The sequence below is a fragment of the Myxocyprinus asiaticus genome, chromosome 1, assembly GCF_019703515.2.
Source record: "Myxocyprinus asiaticus isolate MX2 ecotype Aquarium Trade chromosome 1, UBuf_Myxa_2, whole genome shotgun sequence".
NCBI lineage: Eukaryota > Metazoa > Chordata > Actinopteri > Cypriniformes > Catostomidae > Myxocyprinus > Myxocyprinus asiaticus.
This window is the reverse complement of record NC_059344.1, coordinates 25967217-25989815: the sequence shown is the minus strand read 5'-3', so window position 1 is coordinate 25989815 and position 22599 is coordinate 25967217. Positions and strand designations below refer to the sequence as shown.

Here is a 22599-nt window from a genome sequence, read left to right as displayed (position 1 = left end):
TAAATAAATAAATAAATAAAGTTTATATTGTAAAATATATACTCTGACCTCATGGTACAGAGCATATGGATCAAGCTGTGTTAAAGACCTTAATGTACATCAGTGTTGGGCAAGCTACTCTAAAAATGTAGCAAGCTAAGCTACTATCTGCCCAACAAAATATTTTGTTAAGCTAAGCTAAAAGCTACACTTAAGAGAAAGTAGCAAGTTACACTACAAGCTACAGGCCAAAAGTAGCTTGCTACATTTAAGCTACTTTTTTTTTCAACCAGATGCACAGAGCATACTGTCACAGACAAAGCATCTAAAAGACTTCACATGATGCTTATCTAAGCCATGGTACAGTATAGTACAGTATAGTGCAATACAGTATACATGTATACAGTATGGTGCAATATGAAATGTATGTGCATGTAAAAAAAAAACATGTAAATTCACATTAATACATGCTACCTATACAAACCCATGTGTTCAAAATGAAAAATCACTATTTTTACATTTTATTTATCATATTTATACTACTACCTCTACAAACCCATACCCATTTGAACATAATTTCCTTTCCTTTCGTACACAAACTATTAATCTTATCCTGTAATTCTGTGTCTTGCTGTTGTATTTCTGTACTAGAAGCTTATGGACAGAGGCCAAATTTCTTGTGTGTGTGAGCACATCTGGGCAATAACAATGTGATATCTGATGGTATCAGATGGTAATACCATGGTACTTTGAGATACAATTACCATATTAATGTACCAATTTGTATTTATATGGTGCTTCAAAGTACTTCAAAGAATACCATGGTACTACCATTGTAATTTGATATATGATTACCATATTCATATACTGTTGCCTTAACATGGTGCCACCAAGTAATGCAACATGTCAAAAAAACTTGGTAATGACATGGTACTTTTTGATGTGTTTTCGTGTAGGCTACTGAATGTTTTGATACTCTTTTGGTGGTAAAATGTCTTTACCTAAAGTAGTCGCTTGCAAGCTGCACACGTGTTGAACTTAATAAAGACCTTCTTCATCACTGGCAAACGACAGGACGCATTTGCAGGTTTGGTATCCTTTGATTGTAGATCCACTGCAACAAGCGTTATCTTTATTTTCCATATTTTAAAATATTCCGTGAGCGTGTTGCCAAGTGAGAGCATGCACCAAATGATTCAGCAGCGCGTGCGTGAGCTTTCTGAGTCATTCGGATTGAATCGCGAACCGATTCAGACTGCTTTGCTATCACGTTTGACCAATTTTTTGTAAAGAACCGACTCAGATGAGTGATTCTTTTGAGTCTTACATCTTTAGTTCGGATTCAAAACTGGCAATAGTAAACACCAGGTGCATGCATGATGTAGCGGCTTAGCTTAGCCGCTACCTAATCAAAAATATAGCTTCGCTACTGAAAAGCTACTTGATTAAAAACTAGCGAAGCTACCATCTCACTATTCAAAATGTAGTTAAGCTAATAGCTTTGCTATCTGTAGCGAAGCTACTGCCCATCACTGATGTACATCTATAACACAAACAATGGTTTCTTATTGCCTATGTTATTCTGCCATCATCAGCAGAACACACAATTTCATTGTGTAGAGCTTAACCAAATTCTAAACAGAAATATGGCAGGATAATGCTGCATAAATAGGATGCTTGCTCACGAATCTGCTAAAATAAAGCTTCTCGTGGCTCAGAGGAAGGACCCCTGACACTGTCCAAGGTCTTAGTATAGATGATTGAAGTCTGCAGTGACACTGTAGGAAGGGTTTATCTAACAGTGTGTAGTCTGGGACAGAGATCAATAGAGTAACTCAAGCCAGTACTGCTGGCAGCAGGAAGAATGGCAGCATTATTTGCCGAACAATCAGCAAGCAAGCATTTCCATTTTCAATCACTGGCCTTTGTGAGCTTCTCTGTTTGAGCAGCTTGGGTCGATATTGGCATGTCAGTGCAGTGACAGCTTGAAATAATGCCTCGTGCCCTTGAGAGTGAATGTGAAGCCTGCGTCTCTCTGGTCATTTCTGGGATTTTAGAGGGTTCCATTTGGAATTAATCAAAAACCAGCTTTACTGCATCTGCTAGTAGAGTTGAGCTTAGGACATGGGTAAAATGGGGAAGCCTGAGGCAGGAACATTGTTAAAGGAAAATCATGCCATCTGTCTTTGAACTGCATTTTGTACCGTGGTAGATGGTGCTGCTGTTGCCACTGAGGTAGCTCTCCACGAGTGGTGCCTGCTCCTCTGACTGCCGGGTCCTACGGACTCTAGATCGCCCGTCCAGATTAGACTGCACCATCAATGGCTCCTGACGCTTCTTTTTCTGCTTTTGTTCCAGCAGAGCTCGCTGCAAACAGACATTAACAGCCACACAGAATATACCGTATTACTATTTATTGGCTAGACATTGCAGTATTTCATTGCAGATTAGACATTTGGGTTGTGCTTACTGTTATATATGATATCCTATGCAAAATATATTTTATAGTATAGTAATGTACAGGGCTCCAGACTGCGACTAAAATGGTCGCAAATGCGACCAAAATTAATTGAATGCGACAATAATTTAAAATCTAGTTGCCATTGTCGGCAGGCGGGTTGTGTGCATTCATATGCGGTTTCATCAGATATTATCTTTTGAGTTATTGAATACATCTTTAGAGCGCACACAACCAGTGTGTCTCGCGCCGCTTTTCACCCTTTCTGTTGTGATGAGCTCGCTGGCTGCACGCAACAACAAACCCAGCACGAGAGAACAAATGACTCTTTTGAACAGGGTCTTTTTCATGAATTACCCGAAAAGAACTGAGAGTTTCAACTCAGGAGCTCAGGTAAGCAGTTTGAATCAGATTCAATTTCTCAGCAAATCAGCTGTCACTGAGCTCACATCTGGGAATGCAGACATTTAAAAATAGTAGTCCCATGTGTATTTTGTGGTTCTTTATAATTAAAAGTCCCATATAGTGTACCACTTTATTTTCTTCTGGTAATTATTGATTGAGATTGGAGCAGCACAATAAACTGCATCTGGAATTTAATTCAATTTGTACCCTTGAAGTCTCTGTGTGTGGGGCCATCCGGTATATAGAATAAGGCAATATTTTAAAACAGTTTAATTCTTATTTTTATGCACACACACACACACACACACCTGTATATACAGTATATACAATCAAGCTTTTGACACTTAGGACAATTGAGGGACTTGTACACAACTAAAACACAAGGTGCAAACAATCATTGATGCTCAAGAAGACAACAAACTACTATATGCATACAATACTTTATGTAATTATCTGTAATGTAGATTCTGAAGAGCAATACTAAATAAAAAAAATATTTTATCTGTTATATTTGTATAAATTCTGAAAGGGGTGTGAACATTTATGAGACAAAAGGGAATGCAAACTTATCTTCTCAACTATATATACTGTTTATTAAACCTCCAATTAATGGGATATCAGCTGTCTTTCTTTTCTTTTTCTTTTTATCTTGTTTCTGAACAACAATCTAAATCGAGAAATAATATGATTTGGCAACTAATAACAGCCATTTGGCTCCTTAATGTTTCAGTTTAGGAGCCAATGGCTCCTAAGTAATTGTTTTTAGTCTGGAGCCCTGAATGTAACTGCGATGAAATAACTGATGTATTGCTTCCAATTTAGAAGCCCCAGTATGAAGACAAACTACAATCAATGACTATAGGGGAAGTGATCCTATTAAGCCCATGCACCATAGAAGCCCACATGTTGTTTTGTTTTGGAATATAGAAAGGACCAGAAGGATGTGAAAAATTATTTGTTTCACATGAAATGTAGATGTTTTATACTGTCACAAGAATGTGCCATTGACCCCCATTGTTCTTATTAAGCCCACTAAGATAAGAACAACTTGAACCTCATATAAAATAACATTTACTGACTGTGCTCAGAAGACACTCTTTTAATTCATGAACTTAAACCACGTACATTTTCATTTTCATTGTAGGGACAATATGGGCATCCTGGGGAAGAAAATTAAAAGGAATCTCTCAAGCTTGCTACATTGGCAATAAAATATGGAGTTGATGAGAAGACCCTATTTCAGAGAGTGAGGGAGAGAGTGCAGATTTGTGAAGAAAGAAAAACAACTTGTTTAGACTGATGAGTTACATTTGGTATTGTTGAATGGATGCTGAAAAATGTCAAATAATTTTATTTTTAGTTAATAATTAGTATATTTATTTAGCTGTATTCCATATTGTTTTAGTTTAATCCACAATTCTTTAATTGGTTACCCTTTGAGGTCTGAATCTAAAAATTCATAAAAAAATAGTTGTGCTTATTTCATAAAATGTGAACAATATACATTTAAAAGTATTCTAAAATTAGTATACTTATCAGGACCACTTGTGAGCATATTAAATGGTACACATGCACCATAAAAGCCCACTCTGGACTTTAGAGTTTAGATGAGTGATTAATCTTTTTAAATCTTTAAGAAAATAAGCAATTCAATACAGACATTATTGGAAGGCTGTTCATACACCGATCGGACAGAACATTAAAACCATCTGCCTAATATTGTGTAGGTCCCCCTCATGCCCCCAAAATTGCGCCAACCCGCATCTCAGATTAGCATTCTGTGTTGATATTCTTCTCACCACAATTGTACAGAGCGGTTATCTGAGTTACCATAGACTTTGTCAGTTTGAAGCAGTCTGGCCATTCACCATTGATTTCTCTCATCAACAAGGCATTTCCATCCAGAGAACTGCCCCTCACTGGATGTTTTTTGTTTTTGTACAACATTTGTTTTAGTAAATTCTAGAGACTGTGTGTGAAAATCCCAGGAGATCAGCAGTTACAGAAATACTCAAACCAGCCCATCTGGCACCAACAACCATCCATGCGATTATCTAATCAGCCAATTGTGTGGCAGCAGTGCATAATATCATGCAGATACAGGTCAGGAGCTTCAGTTAATGTTCACATCAACCATCAGAATGGGGAAAAAATGTTATCTTAGTGATTTGGAGCATGGCATGATTTCCCTTTCCAAAGGCCGTGAGCACCATACAGAGGGTGTCTGCAGCTTTAGGGGGCTGTGTACTACCACCAAAAATAGTACAAAATAGATGGCGCAACTGTAAGTACCTGGAAAATTGAGACCTAGAAATTCCAAATTGCTGTGTTATATTTTCAAATGATCTCAAAGCTCCATTTTCATAAAGGTCACCAAGTGTAGCAACACCCCTCTCGATCCATTCTTTCCAGCAAAAGGGGGACTTGTTAATACACAGTTTGGGGTTCATCCACATGCTTGAGGAAACATTTAGGTAAGTTTCAAAATTGAGCATATGGGAAAACGTTGTCCACACTGAATGTAAGTGTGAAATAATGGGGTGCATTTTCACTTCTCTAGGCAATTTGATAGAAACACTTTGCAATGGTGAAATTGGGGCAAGGACCGCTTGTTCAATGTAGTACCAGGGAAGGGCTCTCAGGTGGAAGAGACCAATGGGCCAGATGTCTGAGACTAAAAGCATAGTAATAAAACAAAATGTTGGGGAGGCCTAAACCTCCTTTGTCAGTTGGTCTATGTAACTTATTGAAATGCAGCCGAGGTTATTTACCATTCCAAATAAAAGACTTAGATATTCTATCAAATTGTTTACCATATTCATATACTGTTGGTGAGACTGTAGTAGATAATTGAATTTGTGGATACAATTCGTTTCTATAACAATTATGACCTTCCCTCTTATAGACAAATGTAGTGAAGCCCACCCATCCACATCACACGAGAACCATTTCATTAATGGGTCAAAATTAACTCTAACTACATCTCTCAAATTTGCTGGAAATAAATTACCTAAATACCTAATGCCTTGCTTGGACCACTGAAAGGCGCCAGGTTGGAAATATGCTGTCAGAGCAAGATTTTCCGATTAGGACCAATTCACCCTGTATCCTGAAAATTTGGAGAAATTATTAATAATTTTGTGGAGGCTAGGCATAGATCTACCAGGGTCGGAGACAAATAATAATATATCATCTGCGTAAAGTAGAAGTTTATGCACCACACCTCCTGCTACAATGCCAGGAAAATCATCCTCTTTTCCTATTGCAGCTGCTAATGGTACCAGGGTAGAACAGAACAATAAAGGGGAGAGAGGACAGCCTTGCCCGGTTCCCCTACCAAGAAAAAGAGAATCTGAAATTAATCCATTAGTTTGCACTGCCACTAACGGTTGTTTATAAAGTAACTTAATCCACCCAATAAAAGTGTTCCCAAACCTGTAAATTTCCAAAATCTTAAAATGCTAGTCCCGTTCCACCCTATCAAACGCCTTCTTGTCGTCAAGTGAGATGGCAGCGATCAGGGTCTGATCATTCACTACTGACCACATAATATTTATAAAACGTCTAATATTATCAGAAGAACTACGACCATGAATAAACCCTACATGAACTATGTGTCTAATAGATGTCTAGTAATTACTCTGCTTAATCGATTAGCCAGAAGTTTAGAATTTTTTTTTTTACATATAACTGGATCAGGGAAATTGGATGATAACATTTACATTCATTTGGGTCTTTATCTTTTTTAAGAATGAGACTGATCAGGGCTTGCTTCATGGTTGGTGGTAGTTCACCTTTCTTTAATGACTCTGTGTAAACTTCTAACATAAGTGGAGCCAGTTCTGTGACATAAGATCTAAAAATGTATGTGGCAAAACCATCTGGCCCCAGTGCCTTACCTGTTGGCAAGGCTTTAATTACCTCAACAAATGCCTCCAAAGTAATATCTGAGTCAAGAAAGTATTTTTGATCACTCTTCAATTTAGGGAGTTCTAGTGGCTCTACGAAGTTGCTAATATACTTTTCGGTAGACACAGACGTGGAGTTATATATTTTTTTAAAGGCTTTATTAATATATGTGGCAGAAGTTAATATAGTGCCTCCAGAAGACTTCACTGAAGGAATGGTGGAAAAAACTCTCTCTGTTTTATGTATTTGGCAAGAGGTTTCCTTGCCTTGTCACCCGACTCAAAGTATGTCTGTCTTGCCCTGAATAACCAAAACTCTACCTTCTGTTACAAAATAGTACTGTACCTATACTTTAGCTGAGTCAACTCTCTAAGACCATTGGATGACATTCGGTGCTTCAGCTCTGTTTTAGCATTTTTCCAATTCTATGAATTCCTGTGCTTTGATCTTTTAATGAATGAGGCATCTTGTATGATCCACCCCTAAGAACTGCCTTAAGCACCTCCCATGCAATGCCTACAGAGGACACTCAGGACCAATTGGTTTCTACATAAACATTGACTTCTGTCTTTAACATTTGTTGAAATGCTGGGTCCTGTAGAAGGGATGTATTGAAGTGCCATCAATATATATGATCTTTTCTCTATATGCGGCAACGTATCTAAACACACCAAAGCATGATCTGAAACAAAAATATTCCCAATTGAGCAGTCAGTGGCAGATGGAATAAGTGACTTAGTGAATCTATTATAGAGTAAATCTTATGAACTGATGAAAAAAGGTGTGGTCTCTCCCAGATGGATTCAGAAGTCTCCAAATGTCTGTAAGACCAAGATTTTTACACATCCTCTGTAGGGTCAACATTGCTCTAAAGGGTCTACACACCTTTGCATCACTATCAAGGACTGGATCCATTAACCCTTATGTAGCTTTGGGGTCAAAAATTATCCCCTTTGAAATTTGCTTCCTTAAAAAACATGGTTTCCTTCATCTCAGTGGCATGAGATTTGGTGACTTTTTCTACATATGCTATCCATACACACACACACACACACACACACACACACACACACACACAATGGGCTGGATTGAGGTTGTGTAGTGGTGTGACAATAAAACTCAAATTTGACCAGCCACAATGAACAAATCAGCCACAATGCAGAACACACACACACACACACACACACACACACACACACACACAGAAATTAAGGGGTGATACTATAACAAATCCACAATGCGTAACGCACATGCTCACACACACACACACACCCACACATACACATCATACACAGGAATGAAAAGGTGAGACTATAAAAGAGAGCATTTCTTATACAATTTGTCAAATAAAATCAGCCACTATGCAGAACACACACAGAAATGAAGGGGTGAGACCATAACACATCCAGAACAGAGAACACACACACACACACACACACACACACACACACATAAATGAAAAGGTGAGGCAATAATACTTAGCACACATCAAGCATGCTTACACACATGCATGCACACCAACACGCACACACAGACACACACACACACACACACACACACACACAAATGAAAGGGTGAGGCAATAATACTTAGCACACACCAAGCATACTTACACACATGCACAAACACCAACACACACAGTCACACACACACACACACAGACACACACGTGTAGCTGCAGCTATCATTATAAGGACTCTCCATAGACATAATGATTTTTATACTGTACAAATGATAGATTCTATCCCCAAACCCTAACCCTACCCTCATAAAAAACTTTCTGCATTTTTACATTTTCAATAAAACATCGTTTAGTATGTTTTTTTAAGCGATTTGAATTATGGGGACACTAGAAATGTCCTCATAAACCACATTTATAGCATAATACCCTTGTAATTACCAGTTTGTAACCTAAAAAAGTGTCCTTGTAAACCACTTAAACCTGCCCACATACACACGCAGACAAACACGCACACACAGACCAAAAGCTGAGATTTAGATATTTTTTTTCCACTGTGAGAAAGTTTACGCTTAGGGGTGGGAGCAAATGTTTATTCTAAGTCTTATGTTTGTGCACAAAATTAATTACTACTGTTCATTCCTGTTCATTTCTGTTTATTGCTGTTGGTTTTATTGACACTTTTTATTAATTTTTTCTACTGGTTTATTGAATTGGGATGTTTGAAATAAATGATAGGTAACAAAAATTTTACTCTATTCTCTTTGTAACACCATGGTTTGTAATCTAAATGTAACACTTCAAAAAACCTCAAACCCCCCAAAAATGCTAAACTTTGACAAAAATAGTGATTGTTTTAATGTCTTTGATAATGTCTAAATATATATCCAAATGCAGAACTTTTGATAAGATCTATAAAAAGCAATCTACTGGTTATAATTGTATAATTTCAGGTCATTTTAATTTAAATGATTTATGACACCTTTTTCATATTTCTCCCTGAATTAAATTGAGAAATGTTCACTGAAGTGAATGTGACATAAAATGTTCTTATTTTATACTAAACTTAATGGTATAGTTTAGTAACCAGGTCCAGATACCACCTTCCTTCTTTTTATAGGGTGCCCCAGCCCATTAACATTCTATGTGGAGAGAAACATTTTACGTATATTAAAGTGTGACATATTGACATGCAAAGAAAAAGTCTGTACCCATGGCTAAATTATATAGACCACTATCCAACATTGATGCAACAATAAAATACCCAACAACCCACAGAACAGAATGCGCTTCAACCTCGTGCATAACAGTCCCAACTGGTGTCCATCGCTAAGAAATCCGACGGTCCATGCACACTCGCAAGATTTTCCGTGACACTGTTGCTACCAGATTGCTCAATTCCGGTGATTTTTAAATATATATATATTGCCCAGAGCAGGGGTCAACAACCTATGGCACGCATGCCAGCATTGGCACACAGAGGGGTAATCAATGGCACGCCAGCAACGGAGAGAGAGAAGTAGATTATTTTATTTATATAAATTCTGCACCTGCATTCCAATCTACATCTTGATGTAATCCTTCCTCATGATCACGCAGTGTTTTCATGAGCTGAATGGAAGGCTAAACAAAAAGTTCAAATGTGACGAGACTGCAGTATACCCAACAGACTCATGCAGCGCGTGCAAACCATTCGTGCATCACGAGCTGGCAGCATTCTGTTGACCACATGAAAAAACGCGCCGGCTTTGCTTCAGTCAAGCTGCATGGATGGCAGTCTACATTCAGTTTCTTTTTGCTTTCAGAACAACACGTGATGTAATAAGGAAAACACCACTATTAATCCTTGAGATTTCCAACCCAGCATACAGGTAACCCCAGAGGACTGGCGGGCGATTCAGAACTTACTACACCAGGAGAAAGCCCGGCCGCAACCCCGGACACCGCTTCCCCAATGCCTCCAGTCACTGAAGATGACCCGGAGGCATTCTTGGACTTATTCGAGTGCACAGCTGAGATTTGGAGGTGGCCCCCATCCCAGCAGGCAGCCAGACTCATCCCACCCCTGTCCGGGGAAGCCCAGTTCGCGGCGCAAAAACAATCGGTGGCGAGTATCCTGGTATATGATGATCTGAAGAAGACCATCTTGCAGTGGGTCGGCAGCAGCCCGAACAGCAATGACAACAGTTTCAATCGATGAAACTGGACACGCGTGGTCACCTATTTGCCTTCGATCAACAGCTCCGAGACGCCTGCCAGAAGTGGCTGCTGGCTGAGGACTGCGACGCTGAGGGAATCATCGACCTAGTGGTGCTGGAAAAACGTATTCGTCGTTTGCCGAAAGGAACAGTGGAGTGGGTCCAGTGCCACTGCCCTGCATCACCGGAGGAGGCCGTCCAATTGGCTGAAGACCATATGTCGGCATAACCGAGGGCGGAAGAGCCCTCCCACTCTCTCTCTCTCTGCCCACTTTTCACAGACTACCCCGGTACCCAGGAAACATGGGAATGTCCCGCCGAAGCCATCACCAAATTCGCAATGTTTGATTCAAGACGAGGCTTTGGGCACAGGTAAAAGGGTAAAGGTGAGGTGTGTGCATGGGGATATTCACCATTATCCTGTGGGGGCAAAAGCATAGAGTGGAGGCCGAGGTTAATTCCCGCTTCACCCATCCACTAATTTTGGGAACTAATTGGCCAGAATTTAAAACGCTATTGAAGGGAATATGTGTGGATGGGTCTTGTGAGAAAATTATTAGATGTGAGATGTGCGATGCCTTGGCTGGTGAGGCAGTGGGAGGCTTCGGCCCCTCCTATCCTTAGAGGATTTCCCCGAAGGGGATTTCCCTCTGGAGCAGTCGAGAGATGAAACCCTTAGGCATGCCTTTGACCAAGTGAAGGTTATCAATGGGCTACAGCTACAGCCAGGTGTTGCACTTTCATATCCATATTTTTCAATTATCAAGGATCGGTTGTATCGAGCGATGCAGGATGCTCAGACAAAAGAGGATACAATCCAACTGTTAATACCGCTGAGCTGTAGGGAAATGTTATTCCAGATGGCTCATTGTAATCCAATGGCAGGTCACTTAGGGCAGGATAAGACAATAACCCGACTAATGGCCTGTTTCTATTGGCCGGGCATTTGCGGGGATGTTCGCAGGTGGTGTGCGGCATGCCGTGAATATCAGCTGGTGAATCCACCGGCCACCCCAAAGCGCCATTGCACCCCCTTCCGTTAATCGAGGTCCTCTTCGAGAGAATTGGCATGGACCTTGTTGGGCCATTAGAGCAGATGGCAAGCAGGCATCGCTTTGTATTGGTTCTGGTGGACTATGCAACGTGTTATCTGGAAGCAATGCCCCTGCACAACATCTCAGCATGTAGTGTTGCGGAGGCACTCTTCAGAATAATCTCCCGAGTGGGGATTCCGAAAGAAATCCTCACTGATCAAGGCACTATGTTCATGTCACATACACTACGCAAACTATACAAATTATTGGGTGCTACATCGATTCGCACCAGTGTTTACCACCCACAGACAGATGGGTTGGTGGAACAATTTAATAAGACCCTAAAAATATAATTTGTAAATTTGCGCACAGGGATGATAGGAATTGGGATAAGTGGCTCGAACCCCTCCACAGGATTTTCCCCATTCGAGCTACTGTTTGGGCATCGACCACGCGGCGTCCTCGATGTAATGCGGGAAGCTTGGGAGGAGGGACCTTCAAACAGTAAAAACGTAATTCAGTACATTCTTGATCTTACAGCAAAACTCCACACTTTGGATCAACTAACACAGAGGAATTTCTCCAAGCTCAAGAATGTCAAAGCCAACTGTTTAACAGGGGCACTCGGCTAAGGGAATTTGCACTGGGAGATAGAGTACTTGTATTACTCCCAACATTGAGCTCCAAATTACTCACCAAGTGGCAAGGGACCTTTGAGGTCACACGATGATTGGGAGATCTCGATTATGAAGTTAAATGCTCAGACAGAGACGGTGCACATAAGATATACCATCTCAACCTCCTAAAATTATGGAGGGAGGCAGTCCCTGTAGCGTTCGCGATGGTGGTTCCAGAGAAAAGAATTTGCGGATGTGTTTTCACCTCTGCCTGGTCGTACAAACCTCATTGAACACCATATCAAGACTCTGCCCCGTATAGCGGTACGTACTCGTCCCTACCAACTTCCCAAGCACAAAAAGAAAATAGTCAGAGAAGAATTAGATGCAATGCTCGATATGGGAGTATTAGAAGAATCCCACAGCGACTGGTCCAGCCTGGTTGTTCTAGTCCCTAAGAGCAATGGGTCAGTACGATTCTGTGTGGATTATAGAAAAGTCAATGTGGTGTCTAAATTTGGATGACATCATCATATACAGTAATGATTGGCAGCGGCACATGTCACATCTGAGGGCTGTTCTGAGGTCACTGTGAAGAGCAGGTCTCACAGAAAACCCTAAGAAGTGTGCAATTGGACTGGTGGAGGTACAGTATCTGGGGTTCCACTTGGGTTATGGGCAGGTGTTTCCCCAAATTGATAAGACTGCAGTGATTGCAACCTGCCCAAGACCAAAAAAGGAGGTGAGACAGTTCCTGGGGCTGGCTGGTTACTACAGAAGGTTTGTGCCCAATTATTCGGACATCACAGCCCGCTGACTGATCTCACTAGAAAGGGAACTCCAGACCTGGTCCAGTGGACGGAGCAGTGTCAAAAGGCATTTACGCAGGTAAAAGCTGCACTTTGTGGCAGACCGCTTTTACATTCACCTGATTTCTCTCTCCCTTTCATTTTACAGATGGACGCTTCAGACAGGGGGCTGGGGGCGGTGCTCTCGCAGGTGGTGGAAGGGGAGGAACAGCCAGTGCTGTACATTAGTCACAATCTCTCTCTGAGCGAGGCTAAGTAAAGAACCATTGAATAAGAGTGTCTTGCCATCAAGTGGGCCGTCCGGTACTACCTATTGGGGCAGGCCTTCACCATCTGTTCAGATCACGCCCCGCTGAAAGATGCCACGTGTGGATCATCCGGTGGTGTCTGGCTCTTCAGCCATTTAGGTTCGAGGTGGTCCACAGGCCGGGGGTGCAGATGGCTGTCGTGGACTTCCTTTCCAGAAATGGGTGGGGGGTGGAGTGGTGGGCAGACCGGATGACTTCCCGGCCTGAGTCAGGCGGTGGGGGTATGTGACAGCGGGGGCGTGGTCAAGTGTTCGTCCGGAGAGGGAGAGAAAGCAGTAATAACACCTATAATGTCTAACACCTGTTTCTAATTGCAGTAAGCACTAGGGAGAGCGATATAAGGAGGAACCACGCCAGAGGCAAGGAGAGAGAACCCTGCACACGCACCCGCTGAGGCTGTGTGATTGTTAAAGCGTGTTAAAAGAGTGTTAAAATAAAACCTATCGTTTGAGTTGAAGTTTCCATCCTCCACTTCCACCTTGGCAACATTTATATAGAACCTTGCTACAATTATGTATTAAAATGAATAATTATCTTTAACAAAATTTTCTCATCAATATTATCATATTTTATCAACTTTGTGCACAAAACATTTCGACATGACTGAGAACAACTTGCAGAAAATCACATATTCTTTCAGCCCTTCCGAGTAATTCAGAAAGTTAATTCACTGAAGAATTCATCAAACGAGAACTCGTGAGCTGGTGAATCACTGTTTTAAAAGTACCGGCTCATAAGAGTCATTTAGTCATGAATCTGACTAAACCGTGTTTGTTGTTGAGTACAGCAACAGAAAGGCGCATTGTTTTGGTGTTATTTAATGGTGCACGCTTTTTTATGTCACCACATTCAATTCAGACTGCAATCTCATAAAATAGAATTTATTTAGTGACGCTGGTAGTTCAGCGGTGGAGCAAAGGAAAACTGGAGTTGGAAAATAGAAAGATGCTGTTTTGATAGCTAACACTGGGGTAAAAAGATATGAAATTTTTTCGCATACCAGCCGGCTGTGAATGCCCAATTTCACCAACCACTTTGATTTTTTTTTTTTTTTTTTTATCAGCTCCTTTGGTTATTCATAAAGGCATATAAAACACTTCTGAAGCTGTAGTGAATTATGATAACACACATGACAATTCATTAATGTCGCTGCATGTCATTTGATTTGTAACATGCAAACATGCATTAAAAACATGCAAATGTATGTGATTTTCCCCTTATGAAAATGTTTCTATTTTGCATTTTTCTAATTTCATAGTTTATTTTTCATTACAAATGATATTAAACAGTTTGAGTGAAAATTTTGTGCAAAACCCGATGATTATGATATAATCATGATCCTGCATGTGAATTTTCAGAGCATCTAAAGTGCTTTAATGAAAGAAAACCTGTCCTTTTGTGTTATGAGTTAAAGTTAATGTCACAAATTTGCTTATTTGATGACTGATCACGAAATTGTGTGGAATCTTAAATAATTCTTATATTATGTCACTGTAATCATTTAATCACTAGCACGAAAGCAACAGTGAGAGAGGAGCAGGCTATTTTATTTACATGACGTTTTTCGCACCTGCATTCTAATTTACATCTTGGTGTAGCCTAATCCTTCCTCATGATCACACAGCATGTTTTCATCAGATGAATGGGAGGCTAAACAGTATTAAAGTGTGACGAGACTCGTGCTGCGCATGCAAGCCATTCATGCATCACAAGCCGATCAACTATTTAGCCCTTTTCAGTTAATCGCACCTGCAAAATCCTAAAACTTTATTTCCAGGTTTAATTTATATTTTGAATAGACTCAGATTTTTGAACCCCACCATGTGGGTTTATGTTTTCTCTTTTAATCTTTTAATGTAATTTTGAATGTCCATGGTTTAAGGATGGTGTACCTGTACGCTGGGTTGGAAATCTCAAGGATTAATAGTGGTGTTTTTCTTATTGCATTACGTGTTGTTCTGAAAGCAAATAGAAACAAATGAAACACAGAATGCAGACTGTCTGACCGAAGCGGGCGTGTTTATTTATGCGATTAACAGAAAGTGAAGCGCTACCTGCTCGTGATGCGCAAATGGCTTGAACATGCTGCACGTGTCTGTTGGGTATACTGCAGTCTTGTGACATTTTTACTTTTTGTTTAGCCTTCCATTCAGCTCATAAAAACACGCTGCGTGATCATGAGGAAGGATTACATCAAGATGTAGATTAGAATGCAGGTGCGGTATTTATATAAATAAAATAGTCTATTCCTCTCTTCCTGTTGCTGGCGTGCCAGTGATTACCCCTCCACATGCCAATGCTGGCACGCATGCCACAGGTTGCCGACCCCTGCTATATAGTCTACTTGATATAAATGCACTGTTGACAAAGGTGTTATTTATTAATTCCTGATGTAATTGCAATCGCTTCTCTCTCTATGCTTGTGGGAGAACAGTCGGTAGGAAAGCTTGAAGGTGTCAGTGGTAATTAACAGCAGCTGATAAACGACTCATCTCCAACAACGTGAGACTGCACTTTTAATGCAAAAATATATTCCTCCTCCAGTGTTTGACTTGTTTCGGAGTCGTCCTGCATTCTGTTTGTTCATCTGTGTTTGTTTGTTTGTCTCTCTCACTATCAGTCTCACCTTCAGCCAAGTGGAGCATTGCATGCACAGATATTTGCATACCATGATACAAAAACATTTCTACCGATTGACACTTTATTCCATCGCCACGATATATATATCGCCATTTCGCACAGCTCTTTTGGATACTACAACATTAAGAATTGTACTCATGCTTAGACTACACAAACAGATATTTCCCATTGTGTAGACAGGAATTTCAGTCTAGAAACTTAGTTAAGATTGAAGTAGCAGACTGTAACGCTGACCTGGAACAAAGACCCGTTTGGCCAGGTGTTGGAATCCTATTAGCTAGAAAGCTTCTGGCATGTAACACAAGCATATTGTCACCAGGACTTACACTCTAAAATTGGCTTTTTTCGGCTTTCTAATGTGACAGGAACTGGAAATGGGGGGGGGGGGGACTCGGGGGAATGGAGTTCTCGGAGTGAATTTCGTGGGGGAACAGCGTTCCCGTTCAAACTGGCTACATTTGTTAGGGGAATGAAGTGTATTTCTATCTTTTGTCCACTAAATAGCCTACGAAATCTTTGCGGATTCCGCACATAAATGCGTGAGGTCTTCTGCATTTGTGGTTGCACAATGTTGACTATTGTGAGTGGTCAGAACATATTCATGCAGCAGATTGACAGATGCACACGGGAATCCATGGGCAACCGATCCATGCATGCATGCAACAGATCCACTCGCGCTCAATTTACAAATCCATGCACCAGAAAGATGCACAAATATTTTCTGGTGCATCCTTCTGTTTTCTTTGCTCAGAATATCATCCACAAGTACATAAGTGTATGTGTAATTTAATGCACAAACAAATGCTGAACCGTTTGTTTTGGTGTTCTTCTTTGAGAATTAATGTTCTACAGTCTTGACATACACACATGCAATGCCGGAGGTGTGTTTATGCGTGGCTGACAGCAAATGCCCATTCATTAAAATGAAGGGAAATATCCAGTAGATTTGGCTATTTTTTTAAAGAACAAAAAAGAAAAAAATATGTTCAGAATGTTCAGTTTCGCCCAAAAATTTTAATTTCTCAAGTGTAATGTGGTTATAGGTTACAGAGATATAATCTCTATAATCTGAAATAAGTTTTATATTTTTATTTATAATAAAATAAAATGTTTATCCATGATGGCAAAGCCCTATTTCCAGCTGCCATTACTCCAGTCTACTAAGAAAAGAATGTGTCAAATAATCCTAAAGAAATCATTTAATTAATGTTAATTTAGTACTAAATTAACATTTCCTTTTGTTATAACGGTTAAAATGGTTGTGCTACTTAATGAAGTGTGGAAATCGCAATATAGTGTTTTTTTCCAGCTGAGGGATTGTTTTTTTTAGTTACTTTACACTTGCAAGTCAAATTTCAGTTTTAAAGAGGCCCTATAATGCTTTTGGGGATTTTCCTTTCCTTTAGTGTGTAATATAGCTGTTTGTGCATGTAAAAGGTCTGCAAAGTTACAAAGCACAAAGTCCATGCCAAAGGGAGTTACTCTCTCCCACAGAAAACACTGTTCCTGAACTGCCTGAAATGCCTGGTTTGCAGTCCAGCCATTACTTCCGTGACATAGCTACGTCACTATGTAACACATTTGCATAATGCCTGCCTAAGGGCTACTTAGCCTTGGGAGCTGAAACTCTATGGTAAGGGGCGTTACATTTCCGACACATGCTCTAAGCAGTTGACCAATCACAACAGACTGGGCCAGCTGACCAATCAGTGCAGACTGGGCTTTTCTGAAAGGTGACAGAAACAGACAGATGCTACAACAGAGCGTTTCAGACAGAGAGTGAAAAGAGGTGCTGCAGCAATGTACAGTATGAGAAAAAGTATGTGTTTTTTTAACTTTAAAGCATGTCTACTATTCTAGTAGACCCCCAAAATAAAAGTATGAACCTGTTTAAAAATAGCTCTTTAAAAATAACCAAAAATAAACGTATTTCTCCTCAAATTCATCAATCTATCGTTCTTTTGAGAGATGAAGGCTATTCCATGCACTTCTGTTTTGAAATAATAAAACAAACATGATCTACCCGGGAAAGAGAGAGAAGTGGACAACCCAGATACACAACAACAAGAATACAAGTACATCAGAGTCTCTAATTTGAGAAAAAGCTCCTCACAGGTCTTAAACTGGCAGCTTTAATTAACAGTATATGCAGAACAGTTGCATTGCTGCAAGTATTCTTGGATAAACAGAAAGTTTGAATACATTATTTATTTAAAAAAAAAAATTTTTTTTATTGTAACATAAAATAGAGTCCCTCCAGTGAATCTCAGCCATTTCCACCACTGGACAGGACATTATCCTTGGTTATATATGAGAAAAATTGAGACAAACCTTTGATTCTTTCTGCTGATCTCAGAGGCTGTTAGTTTAAAGTGGCGCTTGTAAACTGCGCATGCCGAGTGACCTTGTGAATAAGGCCCCCCATCTAGTGGTAGCTGCTTTTATTACACAAAGTTACGTGTGGATCGTGCAAGGCAAAACCAGAGTAAAGGAAGTCTCAAAATTCAAACGAATGAAACAGAAAACACAAAAAAAGATGTCAATGAATGCACACGTGTCACTTGATCCACAAATGCATATTCAATGCTTCACAAGGCCATTATGTGTTTCATTTGGAACATCTTCATTTAGTTGCATACACAAACTGTGATTTATTTGCACAAAAGGGAACATTTAGATTCACAAATATGTCTCTATTTGTACAAACAGGTGCACATTCATTTAATAATAAATTACAAGTTGAAAGGCATTTGTGTGTGGATATTAAGATTTATCGAATTGATGGATAAGTGTTTAAGCATTTGTGAATAATTTCGATATTATATTCATCCCATATATTTCAAATTAAACTGTTTATATTTATAAAAATGTTAAGTAGACTTGTGAACCATATTCTAAGTATAATATACATATACAAATATACAAAGCCACACTTAAATATCTAGTAAGACAACATAATAAAAAAGGGCCATGGTAATTAAGTAGGGGAGTTGTCCAAATATTGTTTGCTAGGAACAACTGCATAACTAATGCTCTGTGACGCACAGCACAGAAGAGATTTCCCTGCCATAACTGTCCCTTGAGAAATGCATGATGAGGTCAAACTGACCTAAAGTAGTGTAACGAGTCTAAAGTTGTATAACAAGTCACTCTCTGGCATTTGCTCTAACAAAGACATTCAGCTCTACACAAAAGAAAACTATAAAGCAATGTTGAAAAAAACCATGAATAAACATAATAAATAAATAAAAGTTTTGCACTGTTTAATTAATAGTCCTATATTTCTTTTTGTTGTGACATTCATAGTTATTTATAAATGATGTCTATAAATTGTCACTAACATTGGTCAATATACAGTATACAGTACTGCTACGTCCAATGAACGAGATTTCAGCATTCATCCATGAAAAGAAAAAGATAAATCATTCTAACTTCTTTTGTAACAATAGTTGACATCACATGTTTGAAGCCGGAAACTTTGAGCCGCAACATCCAGGGGCCAAAGAAAGAATCATCTGCAGCATAGGGACTGTGTCGCTGTTCGTTTTCTTAATAATGCTATTCTATACTGTACCTATATGCCTGAGCCAAGTTGGTGGAGCAATGCTGTACAGTCCCAGTAAAGTACATTATGCCAGAATGTGGTAGTCTGCTGTATCTTCCAACACCTAGAACTCAGATCCAGACTGCAAGATGGGGAATTGCGCCATGCAAACTGCGTTCAGCACAATTTATTTTGTGATGTGTTTGCGGCTCTACCCAATTTGCATAATTCCTTTAGTGAATCGAAAACTAAAACTATGCATGTTGCATGTGCAAATAAACAACGCTATCAGCAGGAGTGTTCTATCATTTGGATCTCTCTTATAGAGATACAATGACAATGTGTTTTTAATAATGCTTCAGATTACTACATGATTACATCTCCCATGGGTTTCTGTTCACAGCTTGTTCTATTCTGTGTAGAACAACTACTTAGTACCTTGTTGCTTAGGGAAACATGCCTTTGTGCAGCACACACCGATCTCCATATTGATGTCCTTAAAAAAAGTTGTTCATCTGTGAACACATTGCCTAAACACGCTCACCGTCTGTGCTCTCTACATCTCCTCTATTCTCAGAGCTGATGCTAAACAGCGCTGCTAAATAAGCCCTAACATTTTTTAGTATCATTTAAGTTGATGGCTCCGAATACGTGCTTGCACAGTGCCTTAAATTTCGTTGAAGTGCAATGGCCAAAGACTCTTGAGGCCATAGAGAGTACAAAGAGTTTGGCTAAGGTGATGCTCAACAATTTCAAGCCAAGCTTCTTCAGGGTTTTATGCAAAGCAGACAGGCAATAAATATGGTAATTTGGCCGTGTGGTCTTCTGAAGAGAGTGGGAAGGTTCATTAAAGAGCAGCCGAGTGTTGTGGGCTCAAACTATTGGCTTGAGTTGAGATATGGATCAAATAATGCTTGTCTCTCTATCCAGTTGCAATAACCACTGGTGTATAAAGCACAACAGCAGACAAACAGATGCAAAGAAAGCACCCTCGAGGAGATCTCCTCACAACACACTCACTGCAGAATCACAGGAAAATGGAGGCTTGTGTTCCTGATGTTTGCAGCTCATTAAAATTGTATCTTCCATCTCTTGTCATTTCTAACAACTGAAAAGAGAAAGGACTATGACAGACTAAGAATTTTGAGCTTGCAAACATCAAGGCTAAGATATATGCTCTTTCTGTCTCCTCGAACATTACCCCAAATCTGTCCTAGCTCTGATGCTTTGAAAATGAATGTGTCAAAGAATCTTTCTATATCTGTCTGAAATTTGAGAGCCAACCAGCTAAATCTGTATGAATAACACCAGTCTGGATATTGCTAGTTAAACTGAAAATGTATTTCTAATGATATTAAATAATTCAATAAATCTCAAAACAAATAAATCTAATTTTTTAAAGATTGGGCTTTTGGGCCTACCTTTGAAGGAAAAGAAAAAATAAGGACTTAGGAGTGTTATCCTTTAGGTAACACTTCCACAGGTAATTTGTGGAAACTCACATAATATGCATGTGGATAAGAATAACTCACAAAGTCTTGCTAAATAAAGTGTTTTGAAGAATTATGATTAACCAACATGGACTGTCTAAAAACTCTGTGAATGTTTCCAAGGACCCCCTCTGTTCTCCTTAGAGTCCTGTGTGTTTAATAACAAAGGATTCTCCACATGCCCAATGTAAACAACAAGGAAAATAATGACCACAGAGAACCAAGTCTTGCTAACTGAAAGAATGACAAAGCTGGCATTAGTCTTCAGTGCTGTCTGGAGGAATTCTCTCAAAGTGACTGCACTTATAGGGATGGCAAAGGGAATGTGTGCAGAAAGTTCTCAAATTTTCTACAAACTGTCTTGAGAATATGTCTCTCTGTCTTAGTTAGTGAGCGTCAATGGTTTCTTTCTCATTGTCCTTCTGCCTGACGTTAATCTTTCGATAATTCTTCTATTTCTAGTTTCCACTGGTTTCTTTTCAGCAGTGCATACAGAAGGCTCTTTAAAAAAAAACAAAAAAAAAACTCACCTGTCTGTCCAGCTTCTGTTGCCGTTGGTTAGTTGCCTCATCATCCAAGGTGCTGCAGATGGAAAAAAAAAAACAAAAAAAACAAAAACAAAATTAATAGGGAAACCTTACAAAAAATGATTGCACCTCAGAATGCCAGAGAGAGAAGCACCAACAGAGATAAGTCAAACCAGCAAACTGTGGTTGTCTTACAAGAGGTTATATTGTGTGCAAACAGATAGTCTAGTGTCAATGGAACCATAAAACAAAAGCATAATGCATCACTCTGAGAGATTAATCAATGATTTAAAACAGGCAGTTTTCACATAAACAATTCCCTCCTGTTCATGTCTTTCATTAAACAGTCTCTAATTTACTGCACATGGCCTGACACCAATAATCAACAAACTGACCTTTCTTCATGCATCAGAGATTTCATTGGAAAAGCTTAAAATACAACATGTATATGCATTGGGTATCTGACATAAATTTATCTCAATATAACTAAAAATCAGTGGTGTGTGGTGGACTTCTGAATATCCATCCATCCATCCATTCATTCATTCATCCATCTAGATTTACACAGTACATTTACACACAGTTAATCACTGGTTTATAGGACTATGGTATACCATACAGTAACAAGCATATTGTGTAGCTTTAATTTTTTATGACTGGCTGTTGACATTATCTTAACGATTACGGGCAAGAATGTCCACCTTTAATTTAACCGAGCGGAGTGGTTGCTAAAAAGTATCTCACTCACAGATCATTAATGGTCATTTTGACAAAATTGATGCCAAGGTAATTGAGTTGTTTACTTTGTAATTAGTCTGTCTATTTCCACCATTCATTGCCTCCTCAGTCAAAACACCCAAGCTACAAATACATAAATCTCTATCAATTAAAGCCTTGCATATGGGCAGAACACTATACATAAAATAATGTATAAATATAAATTTTTCAAAGGCGAAAGCCACCGCTGCAGTATTAATCATGCCTCTGACTCATTGTCCTCTTTCAGGTCCTGTGAAGAGGGAGGTCTTTGGTGAGGCATTTGTACTCTGCCTGTCCCTCATCTCTTTCCCTTTATTCAGCTATGACACATTCACTCCAGATCTCCTTATGTATTTGTGCCTCCTGTTATTGCAGAGCCAAAAGCTGTGATAATTAAATGGCAATGGAGGGCTTTCTCTGTGGATATGGTGGGTCATGTAGGAGAGCAAAAGTGTGAGAGATC

General features: G+C 39.5%; 1 protein-coding gene across 5 annotated transcripts in view; it reads right to left on the bottom strand.

Annotated features, from left to right (window-relative positions):
* LOC127413044 (tubby protein homolog) overlaps window positions 1-22599 on the bottom strand; it is a 132829-nt gene that overhangs the window by 34800 nt on the left and 75430 nt on the right. For all 5 annotated transcript variants that reach the window (XM_051649908.1, XM_051650222.1, XM_051650056.1 and 2 more), the window contains exons 2-3: window positions 21381-21432; window positions 2184-2346 (exon numbers count right to left, since the gene is read on the bottom strand). In XM_051649908.1, the coding sequence (XP_051505868.1) occupies window positions 2184-2346; window positions 21381-21432 (215 nt within the window). The remainder of the gene's footprint in view (window positions 1-2183; window positions 2347-21380; window positions 21433-22599) is intronic.